Source organism: Squalius cephalus, assembly GCF_949319135.1.
Source record: "Squalius cephalus genome assembly, chromosome: 8".
Classification (NCBI taxonomy): Eukaryota; Metazoa; Chordata; class Actinopteri; order Cypriniformes; family Leuciscidae; genus Squalius; species Squalius cephalus.
The window spans coordinates 37,239,824-37,266,046 of NC_137129.1; the positions used below are offsets into that span (position 1 = coordinate 37,239,824).

At 37.7% G+C, this 26,223-nt stretch overlaps 1 protein-coding gene across 1 annotated transcript in view; it reads right to left on the bottom strand.

Moving 5' to 3' along the window:
- Window positions 1-11,228: 11,228 nt before the first annotated feature.
- The window catches only part of fam135b (family with sequence similarity 135 member B), a gene marked incomplete at its 5' end in the record, with an annotated part of 23,418 nt that continues 8,423 nt past the window's right edge, over window positions 11,229-26,223 (bottom strand). The window contains 11 exons of the mRNA XM_079879366.1: window positions 11,229-12,221; window positions 17,263-17,376; window positions 17,460-17,570; window positions 17,832-17,983; window positions 19,014-19,111; window positions 19,769-19,860; window positions 19,976-20,142; window positions 20,498-22,679; window positions 23,344-23,498; window positions 23,766-23,839; window positions 25,500-25,609. Coding sequence (XP_079735492.1) covers window positions 12,016-12,221; window positions 17,263-17,376; window positions 17,460-17,570; window positions 17,832-17,983; window positions 19,014-19,111; window positions 19,769-19,860; window positions 19,976-20,142; window positions 20,498-22,679; window positions 23,344-23,498; window positions 23,766-23,839; window positions 25,500-25,609 — 3,461 coding nt within the window. The 3' untranslated portion in view covers window positions 11,229-12,015. The remainder of the gene's footprint in view (window positions 12,222-17,262; window positions 17,377-17,459; window positions 17,571-17,831; window positions 17,984-19,013; window positions 19,112-19,768; window positions 19,861-19,975; window positions 20,143-20,497; window positions 22,680-23,343; window positions 23,499-23,765; window positions 23,840-25,499; window positions 25,610-26,223) is intronic.

Below are 26,223 nucleotides of genomic sequence, written 5' to 3' on the forward strand. Positions count from 1 at the left end.
CCTTATCCTTTTAGTCCACAACATTCACAAGACTTGATGTGACCTGTAACATTTTTAATGTACAGTTTTCATAGTTGTGCCTATTTGTTCATGTTTGTAAATATTTGTCTAGATCTTTCTAGTGGACTGAGGTCAGCGCCCTTTGCTGGACTTCAACACGCACATAGAGATACTGAGCGCCATCTAGTGGTGTGAAACAACAAGTCTGAACCCAGATCACTCATTCCCAAAAACACCTTGCACTCTTAAAAATATAAAGGTTCCAAAAGGAGTTTTTTTTTCTTGCGATGACTTTAAAGATTTTTTTTATTTATTTAAATCCTGAATATTTGGAGTGTAAATCATCCCACGTAATTTTTGTGCTGTTAATTTTCTACCTGATGGATTTTATTTTCACCTGATGAATTTTAATTTCACCTGACAAATGATGAAACAAGCACAAAATCGTTTTAGACTTATCATAGGCTCTTTTGACTCAAGCCACCTAACAAAACCACCTAAAGACAACCCAGAAAAAACATGGAAATCGCATAGCAACAAATTAAAAATCACTTTCAGAACCAAATAGCACTGCCCAGGTAACCACAGGCAAACATTTTCTTCAGAAAAAAAAGAAAAAAAAAAGAGCCCAAATAGCATTATGCACAAAATACCAAGTGGTATATATATATATAAAAATTCTAAAGCACATGGATTTATATGGAGTATAAAAATTTATACTAATAACGACAATAAATAAATAAACAAACAAACTTGTATTAAGTATTAAAAAACATAAAATGGCCAAATTTGACTAAAATAAAAAGCATTCTAAAGCATGCAGATTCCTCGAAACATTATTTATAGCAATAACTACTGAATGAATAAATAAATAAACGTATTAAGTATTTAAAAAACGTAAAAATCCCCAAATTTATTTAATTAAATAAAAAATTGTAAAGCATACAGATTCCCCTCAAATAATTGTATGTATAATAGTAACTACAAAAAATGAAATGTATAATTAAATAAACAAACTGTTAAGTATTTTAAAAATGTACATAAAAATGTCAAAATTTTATTAAAATCAAAAAGCATTTGAAAGCATGCATTTCTCAACAAAAAAAAAAAAAAAAAAAAAAAAAAAGAGAAAGAATTATATTTCTAATATTAACAAAACAAAAATTACCTAGACTGGTGTTAAGTATTAAAAAACATTCAAATAAAAAAGCACTCTAAGGCATACATATTCCCCTAAACTTAATTTAATTTATAATAACTACAAAAAAATGAACTAGACTGGTATTAAGTATTAAAAAAAGATGAAAACTGCCCAAATTTTATATAAAAAAGAAGCATTCTAAAGCATACAGATTGCCATGCTCTAACCTGTTAAGATTTAATTTCCATTAATAGTTTTCGTATGAATCAATAACAGCTGTAACTGCCTAACTCTTATCCTGTTAGAGACAGATCTGTGGTTTCCTGCAGTTCTCCAGATCCGTCATATCCCAGAAACGCCGGAGCTCGCTTTCAGTCTGGGATGTTTCTGCATCCATCATATGTGACAAGCGCAGGCAGACTGTTGGAAAACACACTAAACATGTTGCTCTACCAGAACAGGCTGCTGGGAAAGAAAGATCATGTGACCTGTAAACATGTAAGATCTCGTTAAACTGTTTAGCTCTTTCCAGACCATAGAAATGGACCTAAAAAAAAACCCCGAAATAATTTAATATAGTGTAAAGGAATGTTCTGGGTTTAAAACCAATGAAGCTTTAATACCAGCATTACCACATAAATTTGGACTCATGCTTCTAATATTCTGGCTATACTTTTCAAAACTCTGTTTTTTAAAGTTTATCAGAGTGTAATGTCTTACAAAAACATTTCTTTGAAATGCATATTTTTATAAACTGATGTTTTTTTCTCGTATTTTTCTTGATGTTTTTTTATGTATGTGATCATAGAGCTTAAGTTCTACTGAACCTATAAAGAAGCCTTTAATATAAATCATGTGAAGGAAAAGCTGTGATCTGATTTGGGCGAAAGACAGACCACAGATCTCCAGTAACGTCTGCCCACGTCTCTCTTCCTGCAGGAAAGCTGCTATCACGTTTGATAATGGACCATTTAACGGCTTTCTCCAGGTAATGAGGCAGATGACTCAACTTCCTGATAATACAAAGAGCAGTCTGGGAGCGAGACAAACTGAGAGAGAGAGAACGAGACACTGAGGTAAGAGTAAATACACCTACCTTTCTGCCAGTGCAAAACTTGATGCTTGGATGTTTTTGGTGGTTACTAGGTTGTCCTGGTTGGTTGCTAGGTATAGTCAGAAGTCGAAAAGAGCCCACCCTCAAATCTCTATAATATTCTGGTCTCTAGACACCATGTGGGAAAATCTGGTGACACTGGTTAGTTGTGTTTTTGGTACATGGTAGCTGATTTCTAGATGGTCCACTATACACTATTAAACGTTAAGGTTCAAAAAGGAGTTTTTGCAATGATACACCATTTTTAGTATTCCAAAGAAACATTCAGTGAACTGTTCTTAAAAGGATAGTTCACCCAAAAAATAAAATTATTTCATCATTTACTCACCCTCAAGTTGTTCCAATCTTGTATGAGTTTCTTTCTTCTGTTAAACACAAAAGAAGTTCTTTTGAAGAATTTTGGTAACCAAACAGTTGATGGGCCCCATAGTAGAAATAAAATACTATGGAAACCAATGGCTACCGTCAACTGTCTGGTTACCAACATTCTTCAAAATATCTTCTTTTTGAAGAAAGAAACTCGGGTTTGGAACAACACGAGGGTGAGTAAATGATGACAGAATTTACATTTTTGGGTGAACTATCCCATAGAACCTTTTGTGGAATAGAATTGGAATTGAATAGAATTGGTTACATTTTCTTCGAACTATAGATGCCAATAAAGTTTATTGATTTGAAATTGTAAAGCTGATCCAAGCTGATAATTACCTGGTTTACCAGCCATGATGTTCTGAAAAAATACATCTTCACCACCTCTAAACTGGTATGGCCAACTGGTAGCTGGTTTGTTGGTGATCCAAGACAGCTCAGAAAAGCTGGACTAGCTAGAAAATAAAGTTATTTTCTACATCTACAGTCCCATGAAGAACCTTTTACATCCATGGAATTTTTCCATTGGACAAAACGTTCTTTATAGTGGAACCCAAAATGGTTCTTCTAAGGCATCACTGCAAACACCTTCCCCCCCAGATTGTTTCAAAGCAGCTTTACAGAGATAACAGGAAAATAATGCAACAAAGTTTGTTTCCAGAAAAAAATAGCGTCACAGTCCAGCTTAAGTAAGTTCAGTGATGTTTCATTTTTGTTGTAAAAAAGTTATTAATTTAGTTCATTTATATATAGCCTTTCTGGAGAAAACTGTGATGTCATTGTCCAGCTTCGAGCTTAGTATCCATAATTCCATAGTAATTATAAATTATAAATAATCCATAGATCCACTTCCATAATTTTTCTCTTGTTTTTTTTTTTTTTTTTTTTTTTTGCATACTATGGAAGTCTATGGAAGCTTGTTTCCGCCACTGAATAATAAATAAATAATAATAATTGCGACTTTTTATCTTACAATTCGGACTTTTTTTTCTCACAATTGCGATATATCAAGTCAGAATTGTGACTTTTTTCCTCAGAATTGTGAGATATGAAGTTCTGAGAAATAAAGTCGCAATTGCGAGATATAAAGTCGCAATTCTGCAAAATAAAGTCGCAATTGCGAGATATAAAGTCGCTATTGCGAGATATAAAGTCGCTATTGCGAGATATAAAGTCGCAATTGCGAGATATAAAGTCGCAATTGCGGGATATAAAGTCGCAATTCTGAGAAATAAAGTCGCAATTGCTTTATCGACTTTATATCTCGCAATTCTGACATCTTTTCTCAGAATTGTGAGATATAAAGTCGCAATTGCGTGTTATAAAGTCAGAATTGCGTGATATAAAGTCGCAATTGCGAGAAAAAAAGTCAGAATTCTGACTTTATAACACGCAATTCTGACTTTATATCTCGCAATTCTGACTTTATAACACGCAATTGCGACTTTATTTCACGCAATTCTGACTTTATATCTCGCAATTCTAACTTTATAACACGCAATTGCGACTTTATTTCACGCAATTCTGACTTTATATCTCGCAATTCTGACTTTATTTCTCAGAATTGCGAGATATAAAGTCAGAATAAACTCGCAATTGTGAGATATAAAGTCGCAATTATCTTTTAAAATGTTTTATTCTGTGGCGGAAACAAGCTTCCATAGAAGTCAGTGGGGACCAGCAACTGTTTAGTTTTTCAAAAAACCAACATTTTTCAAAATATCTTCTTTTGTGTTCAACAGATGAAAGAACTCAGGTTTAGAACAACTTGAAGATGAGTAAATGAAGAATTTTCATTTTCTGGTGACCTATCCCTTTAAACAAGCTGTATAATTTGATGTATTTTGTGCCCAAAGTGTTCAAATCTCTAACCTTACAGCATGAGCAAAAATAATAGTGATTCTTGCCTTTGCAAACACCACTCATCAACACTTTGTTTTAACAGTGTAACAGTGCCCATAAGACAGGCGCATCTGCAAAGCACAGATGGCCACATTCATAGTTGATAAGTGTACGTCTTCAGCTGTCTCCAAAGAACAAGCCCTTAAAACTAAAGAGCATGGCAGAAAGCAATACAACTTTCACGAGGATGTGTGCTGTGATGGACACTTGATTTTTTTCCACTGGCTTTAGTTTCTTGTCAAACTCTTGTTGGTGTTTGAAGTGTCAAGCTCTTGTGAGCGTGCAAATTGAAGAGTAGCTTTGTGTGAAGGAATGTCAGGGAACAGAATGTGTTTTCTATTAAGTCATGTCATACCAGCAGACTTCATCTGTTTGCTTGCAGAAAACATCTTGTCAAATATATTTTGAACCTTTTGCTATATAACCTTTATTCAAAGGAATAGTTCAGTCAAACTTGAACATTCTGTCATTATTTACTTACCCTTATGTTATTTCACACCCATTTTCTTTCTTCTGAAGAACATAAAACGAGAAAGGATGCAGGATGCCGATGCTACTTTTTTCTTGCATAGAAAGTGAATGGTGAATACTTAAATATTCAAATGACAAAACAAGGATCATAATTTGAATATGCAAATATTTGCCAGGTAGAAGAAGATTGTCAATGAATAACAGCCTAAATTTCAATCTGTTTATCACATAAAGCTTATCATATGGATTATGATATTTTTTTATGTATTTGAAAGAAATCATTACTTTTAATCAGCAAGGAGACATTAATTTAATCAAAAGTGACAGTAAAGACATTTATGATGTTATACTTTTTTTTATTCTAGATAAATGCTGTTCTTTTGAACTTTCTATTCAAAGAATACTGAAAAAATGTACTTCCACAAAAAATATTAAGCAGCACAACTGTTTTCAACATAATAATAAGAAATGTTTCTTGAGCAGCAAATCATCATATTAGAAGGATTTCTGAAGGATCATGTGACACTGAAGACTGGAGTAATGATGCTGAAAATTCAGCTTTGATCACAGGAATAAATTACATTTTATAATATATATAACAAGTAAGGACTTTTTTTAATGGTTATAATATTTCACAATTTTACTTTCATTTTTTATTAAAGGAGAACTTGGTAACTTTTTTAACTTAATAAAACTGTCTAGAAATCATTTGGATGGTTAAACAACCTGTTCTGGTGATGCTGGTGACTTTCCCCGCTCCCCCCAGCGTTCCCAGGCGGAAAACAAACCTTGCAACTTGGGGACTACCGTCCCGGCAAGATAGAAATTGGAAGTCTCGTGAGAAGCGAAAGCGAGAACGAGAACGAGCGCGAAACACGAATTGCTTTACGGAAATTCGACATAAACACACACGCATGTATGATGTATTACCAGATTACCCACCTCGGTAGACATAGCTCCACACGATACAGCTGGCTTGCTCCGATCAAAACAAACGCACAAGAGCAGCGGTAGAGAGGGGGAGGAGGCCGCCGCAAGTGAGTTTTTTATGTTTTTTTACGACCGTGTTGTGAAATATACGCCCCCCCACAGCTGTAGGGGGAGCTCGTGGGGGAAACATGCAACAACAAAAGGGAAAATCAGCGACGAAGTGACTAGAGTTCGCTAGAGTTGCCGAGTTCTCCTTTAAGTAAATGTAGCCTTGGTGAGCATAAGAGACTTCTAATCTTACTGACCCCAAATTTAGAACAGTAGTGCTTTTTGTCTTTTTTTCGAGTTTTGCGGCCCTTAGTCACATTTACTTTAATTGTATGGATAAAAAAAACGAAAATTTTCTCTGAAGCAACATAATGTTGACTGAATGATAGTTAAATATTAAGCTTATTCTGTCTGCCTATAAGGGGTTGAATGAATTCAGATTTTTTCAAGTCGACATTTATGTGATTAAATTCGAGTCGATGTCAACTAGTCGCTGATGACGTCATTAATAAACAAGTAAGCCTGAACCTCGAGTTGAGACTCGAACGCGGGTTGTCTTGTGCACAGCAATGGCATATGACACAGCGCTGCCCACAAGGCTATTGCTCCAGTTCTCAGCTCTTTTGTCTTGGGGTCATTATATTTCTCACTGATTTTTGCTCGTTCTAAATCAGATACAGATAAAGTGGCACAGTAAAGATTACATATGAATGCTTTTTAGAGAGCGATTGCGTGTGAATTAATTCTACCTGCAGCGTCTCTCTACTAATAGTGAAGCTGTGGGTTTTAGTTACTAAGAAATATATGCTAGAACGTTTCAGTTTCTAAGCTAGTTTATTGATAAATCACAGAACAATGTTGACAATACATTTCTCCGCTACTGAATGTTTGTGTGTGCGCGATCTGCACGTGATGGCGTCATGGCAGAGCATTTAAGTCGACTAGTCTGTGCAACCCCTACTGTCTATACATACAGTACATAAAACTGTTTTATTATGATTTTTGACCTTATTTGTCTGGTTAGACCTGTGCCGTAACACAAGCTCTAATATCTCTGGGATCTTCAGCCATTTGAAATGCTTATGCTGATATGGATACTGTAATCGCTAATACTAACTGGCAGCGGTGCACCTTCTTTTCCACAAAAACAAATAGTAAGAGATGTTTCTTGCTTCTTTTGTCCTGTTTAATCTGGCTATCGTTCTCCCATTGGTGTCATGTGTTCTAATGAGACCTTGTGAGAGGCCGCTACTGTCCGCGTAGTCTGAATTTATAGCATGCTAATTACTCCTTACGGAGTTCTCACTTATTGACAATGGCTTCCTCGAAAATGCTCGTCGAGGGACTAATAATGACCAGCTGCTTCCCACACTGCACTGCAAACTAATGAATACTCTTTCAGTCAGGGCCTGTGATGGATTTAATGACAAAAATCATTTTCGCCCACAAGCTACATGAAAAACAGACCGAAATAAGCAGAATTGGTCCCAGAGCACTCGAAATCCGCATGACCCGGATCAAACGCCTGTGGTACATGGGGTTCGCTGTCTTTGTTTCATTTCATTTTGTGTTTGTTTTCACTTGATAAGTGATGAATGAAAAGCTTTATTGTATCAGTGCGTATCTCAATGGCTGCCATCTGTCTGAGGGCTCCGTTCGTATGCCGTTGTGGGAGGAAGCGGCTTTATTGATTCGATTCTGAGATGAGTCTCCTTGCAGACTATGCCAAATCTTTGAGTTAAATGACAAACAGGCTGAGGGAAAGAAAAATGACTCTTCTGAACGTGCACCAGGACGTGAATGTATTTCCTGAGGACATCCCTCGCAGCCAGGGGAGTCACATTTTGGCAGGCTTTGATTGGTTTGATGGTTTCGGCATCCTCAAGAAGGGTTGTTTCACAACATACAAGACCTTTAAGAGGATTTACAGTGTTTTGCGCCAGGAGCCTTCAGGCTTTGTCTCATTAATACCTGGGAATCTCTCTGGATTTGTTGTGGGATGAACTGAATGTTGCATACTTACTGTCATGCTTTGAAATGTGTAATCCTCCTTTAATTCAAGGTCAAGTTATTGAGGTCTGCACTTCATTATTAAACGCTAATCTTTATTTAACAATTGATATGGTGAACATGCTAAGAGCTACTAAACACGTCTGTGATTACAGTGCATAGTTACAAATATAGAGGGCAGATAATATAGATTAAAGCAATAAACCACCCATTAAATGGATTTTACTCTTCTTATGCAAACTGAGTGCCTAAATCCTTCCCACTGGCACAAAATCACCATAAAACATTGGCATGGAGTAGCCTGTTTGCTACAAGTAATGTAGTTTAAATGGTTCCTTTGCATATTGATTCTGATTGGTCAATACAGCCCATCTGTTTCATACTAAGCTGCTACATTTTTTTAAATATGATGTTGTTTGTGGATATTGTCAGGTTACTGCACAATCTCAATAAGAACAATAAACGAAGAAAGAAGAATACTATTTATTGTAATACTTCATTTGATCATAATATAATGTAATATTTCTTAATGTACACAGAATATATACTTATTTATATATTTGGGCATAAGCTACTACAAGGGACACATACAGTAATTAAAGCAAACATAGAAAAAAACATCAGAATATCATTGGCACAAATGTGAAAAATGCATACTGGATGAAAAACTAACTCAAATAAACACGTTACAGTCTCACAGTGAATACATTTTCATCTGTTTTCACATTCATGGCTTAATACACAGATCTGGATGAAAACACAAACGTATGCTGGAAATAAATAGCTCTGAATGAAGAACCGCTTACCCAACATTTACCCAGACGAGCTGCCTCTTTATAAAAACACACACACACACACACACACTCCTAAATATTTGATTTGAACTGGACTTATTGTGTCATAGAGATCCATCACCATTATGTTTGAATTAAAGACAGAGGAAGGTGAAACTTTGTAAAAGGAAAGATGATTCAAGTCATGGAATATTGTTTGTATCCCATTTAACTTCCCTTATGTGACATATTTCAGCAGGATGTTCAACGAGAAAAAGGCAGGACTTCATCTAATGGGAATTGATTAGTGAAATCTGTTGTAACTACAACATCTAGACCCAAAAAGCATCTTCATCCATGGGTAGATATTCGTAAGTGTGTTCTGATCAAATATATTTTTGCAAATAACACATTAAGCACAAATATATTATTGTACATACTTTGCCAATACTTTTTTAGCATGAAATAGATGTGTGGAAAAATAAGTTAATATATCAATTAGATACACATACATAATTATACATACAGTATATATATATATATATATATATATATATATATAGTATAGATAGTGTACCACACCAATTTTCTGCTTATAAGAAATGTCAACACTTTCCTTTGTACTTTCTTGTCTAACACTTAGCGCTTTATTGAACGTGTTACAATAATTGTAGGTTAATAAAGGGTTCAACTGCTTCAAGGGGATTCTCAAGGGGAATACGTTTTTACGGCACGTATTTTACACGTACATGCTTTTGCCCTTGGTCAGTATTCACACTCCAGATCAGCTCTATTTCCGTAATTAATATGCTTGACTTGTGTGAGCAAACTCTTCCATCAGCCCACATTAGCTGGCAAACAAACAAACAAACAAGCACACTAAGACCCCAGTGCAGCAGAGCATGATGGGTAATGGGGCATTATGCCTGATGGCTCCTTCTGCGGTAACAGAAGCAGTCGAGTCACGTGACACACTCGTGTACTAAGAGGCGGAGTTAAATTAGTGTCAATCACGGTGACAGTGTATTTACCGACTAATCAAGCGTCAGTCAGACAGCGTGTACATAAAAGCTCAGCGGAGACAGAAAGGGCATCTTGGAAGTCTGCTGACACTGCGGCGCTGATCTAAACCCAATCGCACGGTGCTGACAGCGGCTGAATGAGACCCAGAACTCATGGAAAACGAGAGCTAAAGATGCTGAACGAGGTGAAAACTTGAGGTGTGGCTGCAGAGAGATGTGTGTAAGTGTTACCCTTGAGGAGCAGACAGATGAAGAACAGCCTTTATGGGGAAAACTAAGAACGTGCATCGTTATGATCCCTCCAAGAGATCAAACCGAGGTCATTCCAGTCTGATGCAATGCAATAAATAAGATATACGCTGCTCTGGGGGAGTACAGTGGTGAAACAGACCAAGAACCCAACACACTGTGAATGTAACACAACATGACATGGCAATTGAAACCGTTTCACCCATCTCACGACAACCAGACAATGCACACAAAACTGCTAACAGAACATGTTTTCACACACTATAAAATGCATAAAACAAACACAACAGGGCCCCAACTACCATAAACACTAAGACACTTTCTCTTGATTTTAATGGAGTTTTCAATCAACAATTCTTAAGGGAAACTATAATGGTTAATGTAAAAAAAATTCCAAAATAAGGGAATATCAATGCTGAAAAGAAAGGTGTGGAAGTTTTAGGTACACCACCGTTCAAAAGAATAGGGTTGTTGTTTTTTTAAAGAAATAAATACTTTTATTCAGCATAGATGCATTGAATTGATGAAAAGTGTAAAGACATTTATGATGTTACTAAAGATTTCTATTATGAATATATGCTGTTCTTTTGAACTTTATATTCATGAATGGTTTCTGAAATGTTTCTTGAGCAGCAAATCATCATATTAGAATGATTTCTGAAGGATCATGTGACTGAAGACCGGAGTCATGATGCTAAAAATTCAGCTTTGATCACAGGAATAAATTACAAACTTCTTACCAACCCTAAACTTCTAGAGACGTCATTTAAGTGTAGTGTAAAGGAGGCTAAAGGATGTAAAAAAAAAAAAAGGAAAAGAAACTAGCACACATTTTAGTATGCAAGAAAGAACACCAATTACAATTCAAGTATGCAAGTATCGCGCTGTCCTGCCTTGCAAACGCTATAAGTAAAGCATGAAAGTATTCCGTTAATGTTCGGAAGAGTATGTCACAAAAGCATGACACAAGGAAATACATTTTCTGTTGAGTGCGATGGCAAAACCTCTCTCATACATTTTAGCCCATCCCATCCTGAATATGTAGTCATCCATTAAGTATTTATAAAGAAAATAGTTATGAATGCTCGCTCGAACAGTTAAACTGCAACAAACTTATTTGAAAATGTCTTACAAGAATGTATCATTGTACAATCAGCTTTATAATGACTTTTATGTTTTTATAGGGCTATGTTGTCATATTTGGAGTTTGACACCCCAACACTCCTTTGTTGTTCCATGGAATAATGAAGAATTCTGGTTCGGAATGACATGAAGGGTGTGTAAATGATGACAGAATGTTCATTCTAGTGAACTAACCATTTAAAATGAATCAACAAAACACTGAAATGACAGAAAATGTTGAGAAATGCTCACTTTGTGATAGTTAAGGCTGGAATGGTAAACGCATTCAGATCATGAGCTCTTTTCACCGAGTGAATACTGTTACAGGGAAATGTATTCCATTACGATACATAAAAGAATGGATTTGGCTTATTTCACAGTGAGATTCTCACTTCACAACATGACAGTCGAAACACAAACTATAAAAGAATGAGAACATGAAAACACTGAAGCGTTCTCATAACGCGATACTTAAACGCCAAGTGAATGACTGAATTGACTCTTGAAGAAGAGCCAATGCTGTTGTTACAAAACCAGCTACACACTGAATTTACATTCAAATGATTAACTCCAGTTATGATTATTCAATGTTAAGTTACTACGTCAAAGCTTCATTAAGGCGTGTGTAGGCCTTCCGCTATTTGCTTAGTATACAGTGTTCTTTCTGTACAAATTTTACATACATATATTCAGATTCATGTTCTGAATCTTCAATTTCTGTTCTCTCTGCATCCATAGACTGAACTTATTGAAAAAATTCCAGAGCTCATTGTGACTCTGAAATGAAATGTGATTGGCTGATGTGAGGATGTAGTCTGATTGGCTCTCCCACAGAACTGAGATGATGTCATCTCTGAAGCTTGGCTATTTGAAGTAGTTGAGCCCGGCCACCAGAAGAAACTTCTCAAGGAAGAGTTCAGAGTCAAGCACCGCGATGTGAGCCGCGCGTCCGATCAGCGTGTTGGCGGTGTTCGGTAACGCGTGGAACACGTTCTGTCGGATCAAACGACAGTTTGGAGCGCTCAGCAATGGCTGGAGTAAGTTATTGATCATCTCTGTATATACTGGACCTGTTAGGGGGCGACACACACATTACATACACCATTTAATAGACATATGTGACCCTGGACCACACAACCAGTCACATTAATAACATATTTAATTGAGATTTATATATCATCTGAAAGCTGAATAAATAAGCTTTCCATTTATGTATGGTTTGTTAGGATATATTTGGCCGAGAACTATTTGAAAATCTGGAATCTGAGGGTGCAAAAAAATTTAAACATTGAGAAAAACACGATTGTTCGATGTTCGCGATTGTGCTGCATTCACTCACAAAAATAAAATATCTTCAAAATCAAAATATCTTCATGGAACATGATCTTTACTTAATATCCTAATGATTTTTGGCATAAAAGAAAAATCAATAATTTTGACCCATACAATGTATTTTTGGCTATTGCGACTTGTGACTGGTTTTGTGATCCAGGGTCACATATAGTGTTCAAAAGTTTGGAGTTAGTTTTTTTTTTCGTGGAATATGAATGAAATTTTTATTTAGCTAGGATGCATTCAATTGATGAAAAGTGACAGTAAAGACTTTTACATTGTTACAAAAGATTGCCATTTCAAATGCTGCTCTTTTGAACTTTTTATTCATCAAAGTATCCTGAAAAAAATGTTTCCAAAATGATAATAATACAAAATGTTTCTTAAGCAGCAAATCAGCATATTAGAATGACTTTTGAAGGATCACGTGACACTGAAGACGAGTAATGTTGTCTGAAAATTCAGTTTTGCATAGCAGGGATAAATTACATTTTAAAATATATTCAAATAGAAAAGTTATTTTAAGCTGTAATAATATTTCACAATTGTATTTTTTGATCAAATTAATGCAGCTTGGTGAGGATAATGTCTTCTTAATGATTGTTGTTAAAGTAGCAGTTTTCAATAACAGAAAAATATGTAAAAGTATGGTATTTGGGGTAAAAGGCATCCATGCTGTTGGGGCCAAAGGCACAAAAATTAACATGATAATAAACAGTTTGCTGAATTTTCCATTTGCTGAAATGACATGGTTAGATTCAGATGGAAAATATCATATATAAAGTTGGGTGCCCACCTTATTTAGATGATCGCCATATTTATAATGAAACCACCATATTTAAAAATGTACTTATCATATAATGAAATATAATTTATAGTTACTACTGTAAATCTACAGTATATTAAATTATTATGGGATCTCTTTCAATGCTTTCAGAATCTTTACTTTTGAAAATAATTTTATTTTTTAATTTTGTATTTTTAAAATATATTTTTATATTAACCATATTTTAATGACATATTTATTGAACAACAATTAATTATTTTATTTATCAAAATAAACAGAAAATAGTACAAACTTTGCTGAAGTAACTGTTTTGAACAAGTATTAAAGAGCACCTATTATGCAAAATTCACTTTTACATGGCGTTTGAATATAAATGTGTGTTGGCAGTGTGTGTAAACAACCACTGTATATAATGATAAACATCCGGATGGTGCGAATGATGCGAATTGGGCGACGCGTTTGCCGCAAAAAAAAAATAAAAATTGTGTATATATTTATTTACTGTTAGTTGTAACGAGTGTTTGGTGTAATTCGCTGTGTATGTTGATGATAATGAAAGGGAGAGAGAGAGAGTTTATGGATAAGACTTTAATGCGTACTTATTATACTGTGTTTATTCAGCTCTTGCAGGGATTTCCAGGAGTAAAACTAACGCTTTGTCTTTTGTGTGATGTACAATAAACTTCATTGAAATCTTCAGTATATTTTTTGCCATCATTCGGACGGGGTCAGCTACAACAGGCTTGTATTAATAGTGGATAAAAGCAGATGACAAATACGTTATAACCGTAATTAAACTATCTCCAGCATATATTCTCTGACTCTGTAGGCATTATTGTCCGACTCCGGGTCGAAATGAACACGCTACTGAGACTGAGAGCTTCTGTTTTAAAATTTTCATTCCGTGAGATGAGATTGTCCTGACACTGAGCGCAAGGGAGCGAAGGAGGCTCCGCCCCCTGTTCCGGCAGCAGCAGCTCATTTGCATTTAAAGGTATACGCACTAAAACGGTGCGTTTTTCTGAGCCTCAAAAAGTGCCAATTTAAACATGCTGTAAAAAAAGATCTGTTGGGTATTTTGAGCTAAAACTTCACATACGCACTCTGAGGACATCAGAGACTTATTTTATATCTTGTGAAAAGGGGCATAATAGGTGCCCTTTAACATAGACGTTATTAAAAGCATATTATTTTATCTGAAGTATTTGTATCCATTTTTTGTGTGCCTTTTGCCCCATGCTGGTGAGCCTTTTACCCCATGTGTGGGTAATAAACCACTTTCATGATTTATTTTCACACACAATCTGTTGATCCATCAATGTTCAATACAAACAGTATATCTTTTTTTTCTGAAATTATACACTATGGGAATAGTGAAAAGCACATTTTTCTTAAGGTGTGCCTTTAGCCCTGTTGTATCCTACATAAATAAAAGTAACATTTATTCTGGTGTAATGCCTTGCCTCACTGACTTCCATTTTAGCTTTTTTTGTAAAAAATATATCTGGGCTGAGTCAAAATATTTATTTTTTGCAAATCAACAGCATGCAACAGTCTTGCATAAACCTTGCAAACCCTGCAAATCTAGTGAGTAATTATTTCCCAGAAGGGCCTAAGAATTCGTAAACATGACTTTGTCTCCCAGTGGATTGATAAAAACCTGTGCGAACAGACTATTGAAAAGCCTAGGCCTACCAATCTGATTGGAACTCGTCATATTGCGAAAGCTCTTACCATTTTTTTACTCTCTGCAACTAGCTATGCATTGACATAGTGTGCACATTCATATCCAAACAAAGTCTCTATTTCTAGGCATCCTCCATTGTTCTATGTGATCATAGTCTTTGTGTGTGTGTGTGTGTGACAGTTCAGAGTGTGTATCCTTAGCTCTGTCTGTCACACTGACACTCACAGAGAGGCTAAATTCTCTAATCTGTCTCTCAAACTGAGAGAAAAATACCTGTCAAAGAGCCGCACGGCACTCTCAGTGGTGACAGTCTCATAAAATGAAGAACGCTCTCCTTCCTCCCGCTCTCTCTTTAACTTCCTATCGCAGCTTACTTTTCATTCAATTTCATTCACACTAATGGCAGAGCGATTTGCTGCCAATGGGATATGCGTGCAGGACCATCTCAGCTTTATTTGAATTTTATATGTAAAAATGTAAAGAATTGTTGAATTGATTGATCTCTGGGCATTCCAACCAGTTCCTAGGCTGTTACTATGTACTTGCTAGATTATCCTGGAAGTCGCTAGGGCATTACTATGCGGTTGCTAGGTTGTTTCGAGTGTTTTAGAATGTTGGGATGTGGTTTCTGGAGTTTTCAGCATTATGCCAGGGTGTTTCATAGGTGTGTTTACATAGATGGGGTTCAACCGCTCCAGACACGTCAACTTGTCTGCCATCTTGGAACAGTTAACATGACACTGTTCATCACTCACACTAACCAATCAATGAACTTTCATTGAAAATGTCAAAGCATTGTGCAGTCTATTGTTGTATAAACTACCGAGCTATAAATTCCAGATGTAATGGGATAACCTTTTAGAAGTAAGAATGAAAGGTTCTATAAGCACCGCTCAGATCGGGATCCGAACCGGTATGGAAAGTAGGCGCGCCAACAAGGACGATAAAGACTGCAGCCTCTAGCGTCAGTCACTAGTGTGCCTCTTGACAAGCTAGCCTCCATTACACTCACTCCCATCCCGGTCACGGCACCAACATAACCCCACCGGTTCTACTTGCACCACTCCAAACAGGATTCGAACCGGTGTTTCCGGCATGGGAGGTGGGCATGATAACAAGGACGTTAAAAACCGCAGCCTCTATAATCAGTCAGTAATGTGCCTCTTGAGGCCAGGGCAGTGAGGTTTACCTGCACAGCTCTTTCCCAGCTGGCCTCCATTACACTCACTCCCATCTGGGTCATAGCACCAATGTAATCCCTCTGGTTCTACTCACACCACTCTGAGCTGGCCTCTTGAAGCCAGAGGAAGGAAGTTTACCTGCACAGCTCTTTACTAGTTAGCCTCCGTTACACTCACTCCAATCCGGGTCACGGCACCAATGTAATCCCTCTGGTTCTACTCACATCGCTCCGATCGGGCCTCTTGAGGCCAGGGGAGTGAGGTTTACCTGCACAGCTCTTTACTAGTTAGCCTCCGTTACACTCACTCCAATCCGGGTCACGGCACCAATGTAATCCCTCTGGTTCTACTCACACCACTCTGAGCTGGCCTCTTGAAGCCAGAGGAAGGAAGTTTACCTGCACAGCTCTTTACTAGTTAGCCTCCGTTACACTCACTCCAATCCGGGTCACGGCACCAATGTAATCCCTCTGGTTCTACTCACATCGCTCCGATCGGGCCTCTTGAGGCCAGGGGAGTGAGGTTTACCTGCACAGCTCTTTACTAGTTAGCCTCCGTTACACTCACTCCAATCCGGGTCACGGCACCAATGTAATCCCTCTGGTTCTACTCACATTGCTCCGATCGGGCCTCTTGAGGCCAGGGGAGTGAGGTTTACCTGCACAGCTCTTTACTAGCTAGCCTCCGTTACACTCACTCCAATCTGGGTCGCGGCGCCAATGTAATCCCTCTGGTTCTACTCGCACCACTCCGAGTGTGCCTCTTGAGGAGTGAGGTTTACCTGCACAGCTCTTTACTAACTGGCCTCCATTACACTAGTTTGTGTTTTGATGTATAACTGAATATCCAATATCCATATGCAGTTAATGTAAAGGTAAATGCTGTAAAAATCATCTGCTAATGTTAGATATAGATATTTGAATTCATGTGAATAACTAGGTTGCAGATGTACAGTCAATTTGCTCTTGAGTGTCACAGACTGGATTTGACCGTTCCAAAATGGCAGAAGGCTTGCATATAGCAGCCTATATATCTATGGGGTTTTCCTGTTGGTTGCTATGGGGGTTGCTATGTCCTTTCTAGGAAGTTCTGGGTTGGAACAGGGAGTTTTCGAACTAACAGACCTGTGGTTCTGTCTTTAAGGGCTGTCCGACACATCTCAATGCGGGCCGAGTGGAAGGGCACGTAGCGGTCCTGTGGGGAGGCAACCAACACCACGTTCTTGAAGAACTGGAGACCTGGACAAAGAAAGTAAGAAAACTTAGGTATTTATGTATATGTGTTGGTGTTCATCCTTGCTTATTTGCCCATGTGTCTGTACCTGGTTTCTTGCTGAGTCTGTAGAGGAAGGTCTGTCGTGGGTCAGTGTGGTCCCTGAACGTAAGCTGGAGTAAAGATCCAGACTTCTTCAGTTTCTGCATTAGCCATAGACCTAAAGAAGTCATAAGCGTTCAGAATTATGTGGAAACCATGATACATTTATTCCAGGATTCTTTGATGAACAGAAAGTTCAAAAGAGCAGCATTTATATGAAAAATATAAATCTTTTGTGACATATTATAAATGTTTTTATTGTCACTTTTGATCAATTTAGTGCATCCTTGCTGAATAGAATGAAAATGTTCATAAAAAAAAAAAACTGACCTAAAACTTTTGAAGGGTTTGAATGTGTGTGATGTATTTCTGTGTGTACCTGTGCTGACCAGCGTGCTGTTGTTATACAGCGTTCCCAGGTGGGGTCCAGACAGGGACAGGAATGTGTGGAGTTTACAGAGGTAACAGCGAAATCTGGGTCGGGTCAGAACAGAGCGAATGATGACGTTCCCCAAAGAGTGCCCGATAAAACTGCAGAAAGGAAACAAAAAAAGTCAGGCATCAAACTTTCCAAAAATAAAATGAGGATTCAGTTTTGACGGGTTTATTTGTCTATTTTCATGCAAATTATTTCTACATTTTACTTAAGAGCTACAGCTTTAATTAAGTCTCACACAATCATCATTAAACTTTAACATTTGATTTTGAAAAGACATTAGAGACTTTATAGTAGGAACAAAGACAGAGAGAGCAGAGAATGGGAATTATATTAAAAGACAGTGAAATGAGTGTGAAATTAAGAATAAAACTGAACTAGGAGAAATGTTTGTTCCATTTTCCAGTGCATTGTGTGAATATGTTTAGATTTAATTGCTTCTGAATTCCAAACACTACCTTTCTTTTACTCTACTGCCATCTAGTGGCAATTATAAGTATAGCATATGCAGTTCTAGTGGGATCAGTGGTCTATTGCCATCCATGAGCCAATATCACTCTTTAACTTCTGTATACAATATTTGTATTGTTGACTCTAAAAGCATTTCCTTAAAGTGAAGCACTTCATGCTACACTTCATCTGGATCAAGCATTTTGTCTACAACATACTATTTGATAGCAAGCAATCACTAAAGATCACACTTTATACATGCATGTCAGATTGTTCATGAATATCCAGATGCAAATACAAAAATAATGAGGCTTAAAACATGATTAACTACTGTAAAGTGGTTGTGGCAGATGCATCTAAATGTCCAACCACAAGAGGGCGCACTAGTCTGTAATTTGTGTTTTTGTTTACATTGTAGGCTACATGCTTTTAAAAAGTCATATAGTGTCAATGTTTGACTGGTAAGTATGGCCTAGTTAGGCCTTGCTATTAGATGTTGTGACTATCTGGATGCAAAAAGCATGAAATTGAATGTCTTAAATACAAACAGTTCATACCCAGTGTTTGAGCTCTGATGCTGTGCTGTTGAAATTGGCTATGGTTTGATTGCACTGATATAATATCAATATGATGGTGAGGTTTCTGCTGTTGATTTAGGTAATAATGTTTATAAACCTGATTCGGTTGATGGTGAGGTTGTACAGCTGGATGTGTTGAATTATCTCGTCCATAAGTCTATCAGTCATGGTGTCAAAATCTGCAAATGTGTCCACCTAGAGACAGAAAATGAGAGAATGTCAACAGAAAGCTGATCAAACTTATACTAGGGACCAAATGAAGTTGTGATTGGTTGTTGAGGGGGATTGGAGCTTTCTGATTGGTTTCTGTGCGCAGCTATGGTGTTAACTGGTCACAGAGTGATAATTGCTTGTTTTTTTGTGTTGACATGATCAAATTAGTTTATAAAATAATGACATATTATATATCTGAGGAGAAAAAAAAAATGTAGAAAATACATACTTTTTAAATGCCCTCATATTTCCCTGAGGATATGAACCCTGGTTCATGCTTTTTTGTGTTTTTTTTTTTGTTTGTATTTATCCATTCATTTAGTCATTCATTTTTATTATTTTTTAACTTTTAAAAATTACATGAGTATTGCTATTAGAGCTCACCAAATAGTTTTAATTTCATTGTTACCTATAATAATGATCTATTTGTAATATTAAAATTAATAAAATAAAAAAAAGGTTTATATTGCCTTCCTGGCTCATATTCTCCAGGTTTTTCTCTCATATAGTTAAATATTGCTGAAAAGATTTTTGTCGTGATCTTTTTTTAAACTGCAGATGGATTCTGATCTAACATCCTGAGTGCTCTGATTGGCTGAATGGAGTTCAACAAGTGTGCTGATTGGATGGATGTTCTACCTGGTTGCGTTCTGACATGAGGAAGTCCAGTCTAGATCCTGGCAGCCCGAGCTCTATAAATGTCTTGACCAACCGCAGATCAGCGCTGTTACCTGGTAAACAAGAATCACAAAAAATGTACAACAGATACAGCTATTATTTTTCATCTTAAATATTTTGTAAACCTCTATAAATCTAAATGTATGTCTTTAAGGTTGGAACGTTTACCATCAAGTCCATGGACACACACCACAAGGTGTATCCCATCCTCAAACTCTGTGTCGTCTTCCTCAGGGGGGAAGTACGGATGATCGGAGGCGAGGTGAGGGAGATCACTGTAGAGAGTGCCTCTGAACACCAGCTCACTCAGCAGAGCTTCCTTTGCCTTATAGAAGCTATAAGCCAGCAATGAAGAACTTTAATACTACAGAGAACAATGCACTAAAGTAGTAGTGACAGGGACAGGGTGTTTTTGCTATGTAGTTGCTAAGGTTTTTTGATTGGACAGTGCATTCCTTTGCAGTTTTATTGTTTGATTGGGAAAGTGACATTTTTTAAAATTCCTACACTATCACAAATAGTGTAATTTACTACCTAGGTGCAGCAATTTGTTCAAATCATTAAGCATGAGCAATAGTAAAAGTGACACACTATATAGTATATAGACACACAGTAGTGACTAATTTAATAATAGTAAACACACTTAACAAAAAAATGCTGTTGCTGACTTAAAATCAAAGAAAACGTTACTTGATCATTCTCTCGTTGATTTCCTGGTCAGCCCCGAAGAAGGTGTTGGAGGAGATGATTCCGAAGGAGCCCAGGGGTTGATGGGTAATTGGGGAGGTGGCTTGGCGTGTTGAGATTCCACTGACCGACGGCGAATCACGAAGTACGGATGAGAAGGGCAGACATGTGGGAGCGCACGACACCGACAGGTTCACAACCTCCACCACCTTTTTATTCACGAATGCCAGACCTGTACTTTGCACTTTATTGGCTCTGCTCTGCCCCTCTAGTGCCTGCTGCTCTCTCTCATTGGCCGGAAGCTTGATGAGATCTGCGAACCTTTCTTTCTCATTGGCCATAATTCCGTGACCGCTCTTGTCATTGGTTGGTAAATCTGGGAGGTTCTCCATACTTAATTCCTCAAGTTCATTCAAATGAATGTTACAGACACTGATGTCATCATGGTCCTTTTGATATGCGTTTGACTCTAGCACCCCTTTGTGTTTGCAGTATTCATTTTCACAACAAATCTCTGTCTTGTCATCCATTACACCAGAATACTCTTTAAGCAATACGTTTCCTTGACATTCCTCAGAGTTTTCAGTCAGTGTGGCATTTTCAACACCATTATCCATCAAAAATTGCTGGTATAGTAACATTTCTGTATTTACAAAAGCAAGATCTGTCTTTTCCTGATTGGACGACTCATCGGTGTCAGTCTCCTGATTGGTTGTTTCGTTTCCGTCCTCCATAGTAACACCTTGAAGATTCTGCTTCACCTCATTGGCTGCTTCAGTCCTCTGCCTTAGTTGATTGGCCCCACAAATATTCCTCTTCTCCTGATTGATTGATTCCTCTCTGTCCTCCCTAGTAACGCCTTGAAGATTCGGCTTCACCTCACTGGCTGCTTCCTCACTCGGCCTCAGCTGATTGGCCATACAAACATTCATCTTCTCTTGATTGGTTGTTTCTTCTTTGTCCTCTCTAATAACGCCTTGAAGATTCGGCTTCACCTCACTGGCCGCTTCCTCACTCAGCCTCAGCTGATTGGCAACACAGTCCACCTGATTGGGTGTTTCACGATCCTCCTCGGTGTCGTCAGGGCTGCTGATCTGCGGCGCCGAGGCGGATTTGGTCAAAGTGTTGAGCTGCCTCTCCTCCTCCTCCTCGTACGGTAGCGAGCTAATGGAGGTCAAAGAGGCCTGTGTGGCACTGGGAAGACTTCCGTGACTCTCCGTCTGTAGGCCCTCGAGAGAGCTCTGATGCGCCGCCCGACACCGCGCCAAGGTCTGCAAGACGTCACGACTCCCTGTGACAACTCCCCGACCCTCCAGGGTCCAGGCCACAGAGCTCGGCTCGCTCTCAATACCGGAGTCTGAGATCACGGAGGAGGAGCGGTTTATTAGCTTAGCCCCGCCCAAGAACACTCCCCTGGGTGGGTTCTCGGACAAGCGACGGTTCTGTTGTAGAACGTTACGAGAAGGAGACTTGGTGTTCAGTAGATTAGCTGGTGATGTATCCTTGCTCCCATAATCCATTGCAGGCGCTTCGATGTATCTGTCATCCGACTGTGGCTCCTCGTTGCCAAGACTCCCAGTATCGCCTGGTGTTTGAAGATGGTTGTCATGGTTGTGAGTGGGCAAGAACTCAAAGCTGTCAAGACTGGTGTGGTCGGGAAGTTCTGCAGTGTCAACAAGCAGCAATGTCTGTCTGCTACTCAAATCAGTACTTTGTGTGATATCAGTTTGTTTTAGACCTGCATGTTCAGATTCATCAAAGTTAACTGTTTCTTTTTGGCAACTAGTTTTCTCCAGGTTATCTGAGTCCATTGCGTCATCGCTGTCTACAGACCTACAGTCGACATCGAATCCTTCCTCAGTTTCATATCGGCATGTGGCTTCATCAACAGACTCAATTCTTGAATCTCTGCTTGTCACGATGCATTCACTTCTATCAATATCTGTCTCACACACACGGCCAATCAGTGGTCCGGTCTCTTTATAATCAGTGATGCGATCCTCCTGCTGGCCAGTCAGCGTCATGTCCGTGGGCAAATCCATGCGGTCTTCACAGGGAGGTTTCTCAGGGGCTGATGCTGGTGAGTTGGTGTCCTGTGTTCCTTCAACTGGACTGATAGTTCTGGTTGGCTCAGGAGATGGCTGAGAGTTCAAGACAGTCTGATTTTGCTCATGGAGGTTGTAGTCTAGAACAGAGAAACAGAAAAGTGTTCAGCTGTGTTTGTTTTGTTATTTAAAAAAAGATGTGTAGCTTGGGTCAACCCCATGTTTTGTTGACCTACATTCTTTTGTTTATCATCTTGTTCATCTGTTCATTCATCCGTTTGTTGCTTCATTTGGGTGTTAATTCGCTCATTCATTCTTCTGTTCATTTATTTCTTCATTTAATCATTCATTTCTTGCATTATTTAGTTCATTTGTTAGTTCATCATGTTAATTCATTCGTTCATTCATTTATTCTTCTGTCATTAGGTCACTCATTTATTTGTAAGTTAATTCTTTCATTAATGTGTTTGTTCATATTGTCATTCTTTCCTTAATTTTTTTCTATTCATTATTGTTTGGTCATTCAATCATTTGTATGTTAATTCATTCATTTATTTATTTGTTAGTTCATTCGTCCATTCAAGTTTGTCTGCTCAAAAGCTCATTATTATGTTCTTTCATTATCACACAATTATTCTGTTTGTTCATTTAATCTTGTGTTCATTAATTCAATAATTAGTTAACGTATTCATTCATTAGTTTAATTCATTCGTTTGCTTGTTTGTTCATTTTAGTTTGGCCATTCATTAATTCATGTATCCATTCATTTGTTCTCTTTTAAACAGGGTCTCTGTTGGCTGTCACCTAAACAGGGCGTGTCCACGTATCTGTCCTCGAAGATGATTGGCAGGCTGTTCCAGTCTCCGTCAATGTCCAGGCATTCCACAGGAAGTGGAGGCATTCGGAGCAGGTAATCAGAGTTGCGCATCTCGGTGGCCACCTGTGCGTGTCTGTTGATACTGTCATGAGGGATACACAGCCGTTTCAGTCTGTATGTATAGCACAATTACAGGCTTGATGTACTATGTTAATTATTCTTATTTATAGCAGAAATACAAATGAAACAAAACTATGCTATATGTATATGGCACCATGGTATTAAAGTGATATCGCGACAGTACTTTTTTGTAAGAGTCATCAGTGCAGTAGTAATAATTAGCTTTATTTAGAACAAGTGAGGTTATGTCTCCGTTTTGATAGCTAGGTAGAAAGCTAGAAAGACTCACAGCTCCTCCTGAAATGTAAGCGAGGACTCTTTGGGATGTTCCGTGAAGAAATACGCTTCTGAAAATCTCCTGACCTGCACAAACACACACATTTAATATGTACACAAATCATTTGACAATGGCACATTCTTTGTTGTTCGTTAAGATTTTTCAATCTTGCACTTTTGACTAAATATTCGAATCGACTCTTGAAATAAAATGATAAATTGTACATAAATAACTAATAAACTGAACATAATAGTATTTTTTTAACATGGAAAGTAGAATCTGTGATTTAAACACTTTTTAGTTGTTAAAGCTTGTGTGAAAACAAAAAAAAAAGTTTTTATTGAAGAATCACCCACTTCAAAATAAAAATAAGTATACTGTATAAGTCACTGTAGATCATGCTGAGTTACACATCAGTCTTTCTTGCTGGCACATTTTGAATGCATTACAATGTCGTGTCTTATATTTCTTTTTTAAGATCAGACACACGTCCTCCACAGTGAGCAGAAATATTTAAAAAAAAAAACGAGAGACCAATAAATCCGCTCTAGTAATAAAGTCAAAATTGGATTCATCTCTTCATCTTTTTCATCATTGTAATAGCTCACAGCTCTGTAATTAAAAGCTGAGCTCTCCTGTGGGTGGAATTACTGCATGTATCAGAAGAGATAAAGTTTCTATGTCTAATACATTTCTCTAGAGAAAACAGAGGGATGCTGGGAAGAGTTGGAGTAACCGCAGTTTATTGCAGGATTTATCCTACAATAATATAAATCAGACTGACTTGAGACTAATTCTACTGTTAGCAATCAGGGAATAATGTCAATTTGTTGCTGGAATTATGAAGTGAGCTATTGTATTTGAATTTGCATGTTTCATAAAGCAAAAATGGGCTTGTCACATTCGAAATTTGCCTTGTTTTTCTTATTTAGTATATTTGTCTTATAATGCATTTAATAGACAAGTCAAATTATGTTGACAAGTCAAGTCAGATATTATGTCTTGTTTTCTGAGGGAATAAAATTCAAATTAAGTGAGTTTTTGCTTAAAACAAGCTAAATTAACTGCCAATGGGGTAAGAAAAATAATCTTGTTTAATATCTCACATCATTTTACTTGTCAAATGCATCTTGATTTAAGATTTATAAGATATTTGAACTGAAAATAAGACAAAAATACTAAGTAAGAAAAGCATTTTTTGCTGTGCCTGTATAGCAGGGTAAATTCAGGGTTAGATAAGAAGAACTATGGGTGTTGAACATGCTCATAAAAGTCCCAACTCTGAGTGAAACATGAAGGTACACTATGTAACTTTCTTTTTTCGTTCAAAATTGACAAAATTTTAAAACGGGTCAATACATCATCAGTGCTTGTTCCAAAACGTGTCTTTGTCTTACCCTGATTCACTATGGTAAACTTATTATAAGTGTATATATTTTAGACCCGTCGGGATGGTTTTCGCAGGAAATTGCATAATACGTAACTTGCCCATTTACTTTCACACGTGTATGGTGTGGAAGTGGCATAGGTTAGTTGTCACAACAAGTAAGAAAGTTCAAACCTCCGGGGAAAACGCAGAAGAGGAGAGTCTGCTGACAAAAACAAACACGGAGATGAGAGTACCAGGACTTCATGCGAGCTGGCGTTATGCTATATCACCACCGATACTGTGAACAACAAAACAGAAGTGCTGCGCTGCCTGTGTAACGGACGTAGGCCAGTAAGAGCTGTACGTGTAAACCTCACTCTCCTGGCCTCAAGAGGCGCTCTAGCGACTGATGCTAGAGGCTGCGCCCTTGTTAGTACGCTCGCCTCCCACTCCAGAGACCCTGGTTCAAATCCCGCTCGGAGTGGGTCTAGTAGGACCGGTTACACCTGCACAAACACTAGGACGCGCACTGTTTGTTTTTAGACTGGATATAGTCAGGTAAACAAAGTAGCAATGTTATGTCATCATTCGTTCCTCAAGTCTGTGGAAACACGCGGCCAGTTCGCGATAGGCTCCAGTTTGCCCGGCTGAGAACTGGCAGAGAGCCAGGTTCCGCACAGGAACATGAACCACGTCAGTGGGGGTTCACTGGATATAACAGAGTTGATTGTAAAGCATTATCTATTGTGAAGGGTTATGTCATTATGGTTGTTGTAGCGCTGTGCTAGAATTTATTTTCAATTTATTTTCTAGCATAACGCCAGATATTTGGATATTTAATTTAACTAATCAATCAACGATACTATTGATCAGCATTACCAAACATGGACGTTCCATTAGAAACAAAGTAAACATTGATGTATTGTTTTAATTTATTACTGTGAAGCTGCTTTGATACAACCTATGTTGTGAAAAGCGCTATATAAATAAACTTGACTTGACTTGACTTGACTTCAAGGAAGTACCGTGTCTATTAATGGGTAAAGCTACAGTAACGTCTTCAGCTCGTCAGCTTGAGATCCTTTCCTTCTGCACCGTCAC